Source organism: Echinops telfairi, unplaced genomic scaffold, assembly GCF_000313985.2.
Source record: "Echinops telfairi isolate 266 unplaced genomic scaffold, ASM31398v2 ScPeMD7_7420;HRSCAF=8458, whole genome shotgun sequence".
Classification (NCBI taxonomy): Eukaryota; Metazoa; Chordata; class Mammalia; order Afrosoricida; family Tenrecidae; genus Echinops; species Echinops telfairi.
Genome location: NW_022111320.1, coordinates 39633435 through 39635678, shown reverse-complemented (window position 1 = coordinate 39635678; position 2244 = coordinate 39633435). Strand labels below are relative to the sequence as shown.

Here is a 2244-nt window from a genome sequence, read left to right as displayed (position 1 = left end):
TTTGAAATAGCGTGCCATACCTCTTCTCTCGATCTGCTCTTGAAGAAGTCTCTTTCAAACACTCCTTTCTGGCTGAAGATGGTAGGATATAGTAATGAATAAGCATTGCCGTCTTCCCCATAATTAGCTCTATCACTGATGCGACGAATTCGGGGGACAGGAATATCAGACCGAATGGTTGGAACACCGTAGATGGGATAACCTTTGTCATCAATGAGGAAAGAAAACAACTCTTCTAAAACAGAAGTGTACAATGCAATTCCCCACCAGCCACGGGTAGCTACTGAGTACTACAGGAGTGACTCATCTGAATCGCAATGGACTGTACATGAAAAGTGCACAGTGGATCTTGAAGACTTCAAACAAATAAAAAGAAGGTAAAGCATCTATCTCTAACAGTTTTATATTGTGTACATACTGAAATGATAGTTTACATATACTGCAATAAATAGATGTTACTAAAATGACGTGTTTCTATAATTTCCTTGAATGACTACTAGAAATCTTAAAAATACTTATGACCTCCACCACATTTCTATTGGGCAACACTGGTCCTAAGAGAGAGCAACAAGCCCTCACTACATCCAAATGTGTAGCATGTCTATTAAAATCTATGTAAATATATAAAACTTCGATTTTGTCTTTAGTCCTAGGAATTGTTTATTAGTTGCTTAGTGGGAATACAGCCAAGCCTACTCCCAATGCACAATTTATAGGCACAGCGATCACATTTTTCACACATCAACATTCTCGCTGTTTCTGCTCTAATTGCTTGACTTCCGTTTACTTAATCCCCAAGCTCCCCAACTAACCCCACTAACCTTCTCATGGATGCTTTAAAACAGCTTTTGATCCTTTGGTCTTAGATAGGTTTTTTTGTTTGGGGAATTGTTTTGTTTTTTTAATAGCCCAGTGCTCAAAGGTGACCGTCTCTACTCTTGGGCTGAACTGTTACTTTAAGGTGGGCTCTCTATCAACAGCAGCAACAAGGTCTTACTAAATCACCAAGATCCACCATGCTTGATATGGAGATAAGGGAAAGAAAGATGTAAAGAATGGTTTGGGACTGGATCTTCAAATACATATAAGCAACTGTGTGTGGAGATAAGACTCATGGGATTAAAACAGCCCCCCACACTCGGTAAAGTCTGAATGACTGTAGTATGTCATCCAATTTTCTGATCTACGGATGGTTTCTGTTTTCTTAGTATTTCGAGAATTCATTTTTTTGGGGTCTTCATTAAGAGTCCCTCAGTTTAGCTACTGTCTTTTGAGATCCTCTAAGTTCTTGGAACATGGAAATGAATCCCAGGTTAGAACTTTGGGAACTTCATCTAATGGGGATAGGATTTAGGGAGAATGCAGGGTCAGGAAAAGGGCATTCTGTTTCTCTTGACTGATCCCTTTAGAACGTCAAAAGCAAGGGGGCATACTCACATGTAGAGGGAGCAGCTCCCACGACTGCATTGATCTCGGAAGAAGACAGCTTATAATCATTAGAAACCCTATCACTTGGTCTCTGAAGTGTTCGAAATGTCTTTTCTGAGCTCCCTGGTTCTTTGCATACAATGTCTTCAGGCTTTATCAAGAGAGTTGGTTCAGATTCTGGAACATTCGCCTCAGTAAGGTTTGTACAATCTTGTTTTCTGCCTTTAAGCCAGTAGGTAGGGGAAAAGAAAAAAGGAAATAACCATTTGATACTTGCTGCTTTATGACAAGATCCGTTTTCTTATTGCATCTCTTCTTGTCCCTAAATTCTATCCCCATTAGACTTGTTGGGGAAAGGAGCCCTCTTGGTGAAGTGGATATATGTTGGGCTGATAACCACAAGGTCAGTGGTTCAAAACCAACAGCCGATCCCTGTGAGAAAGGTGAGGCTGTATTTTCATAAAGAGTTATAATTTCAGGAACTCACAGGGGCATTTCTACCCTGTCCTTTAAGGGTCACTGTGAGTCAGCAGTGAGTCGATGGCAGTGAGTTTGGGGGTTTTTTGCTAGTGGAAAACAAGTTGTTGATGCCAGTGCTTCTCTGTAGAAGAGCAAGTTCAATGAAATACTAGGAAATATGAACATGACCCAATGTGTGCTGCCATTCTACTTCCCTGACTCCAGGATGAAAGCCAAATGTAAAATGTAGCATCTAAGGGGGGACATTTTCCTTCCTTCCTTCTTTCTTTAATTTTAAGTAGACTGGTGAGCTATAGGCAACTTGGAGTTGTTCCTGGGTTGGTGCCCCTGGGGAAA

At 40.7% G+C, this 2244-nt stretch overlaps 1 protein-coding gene across 1 annotated transcript in view; it reads right to left on the bottom strand.

Annotated features, from left to right (window-relative positions):
• The window catches only part of EFHB (EF-hand domain family member B), a 91039-nt gene that overhangs the window by 20689 nt on the left and 68106 nt on the right, over positions 1 to 2244 (bottom strand). The window contains exons 11-12 of the mRNA XM_030887663.1: positions 1438 to 1650; positions 21 to 202 (exon numbers count right to left, since the gene is read on the bottom strand). Coding sequence (XP_030743523.1) covers positions 21 to 202; positions 1438 to 1650 — 395 coding nt within the window. The remainder of the gene's footprint in view (positions 1 to 20; positions 203 to 1437; positions 1651 to 2244) is intronic.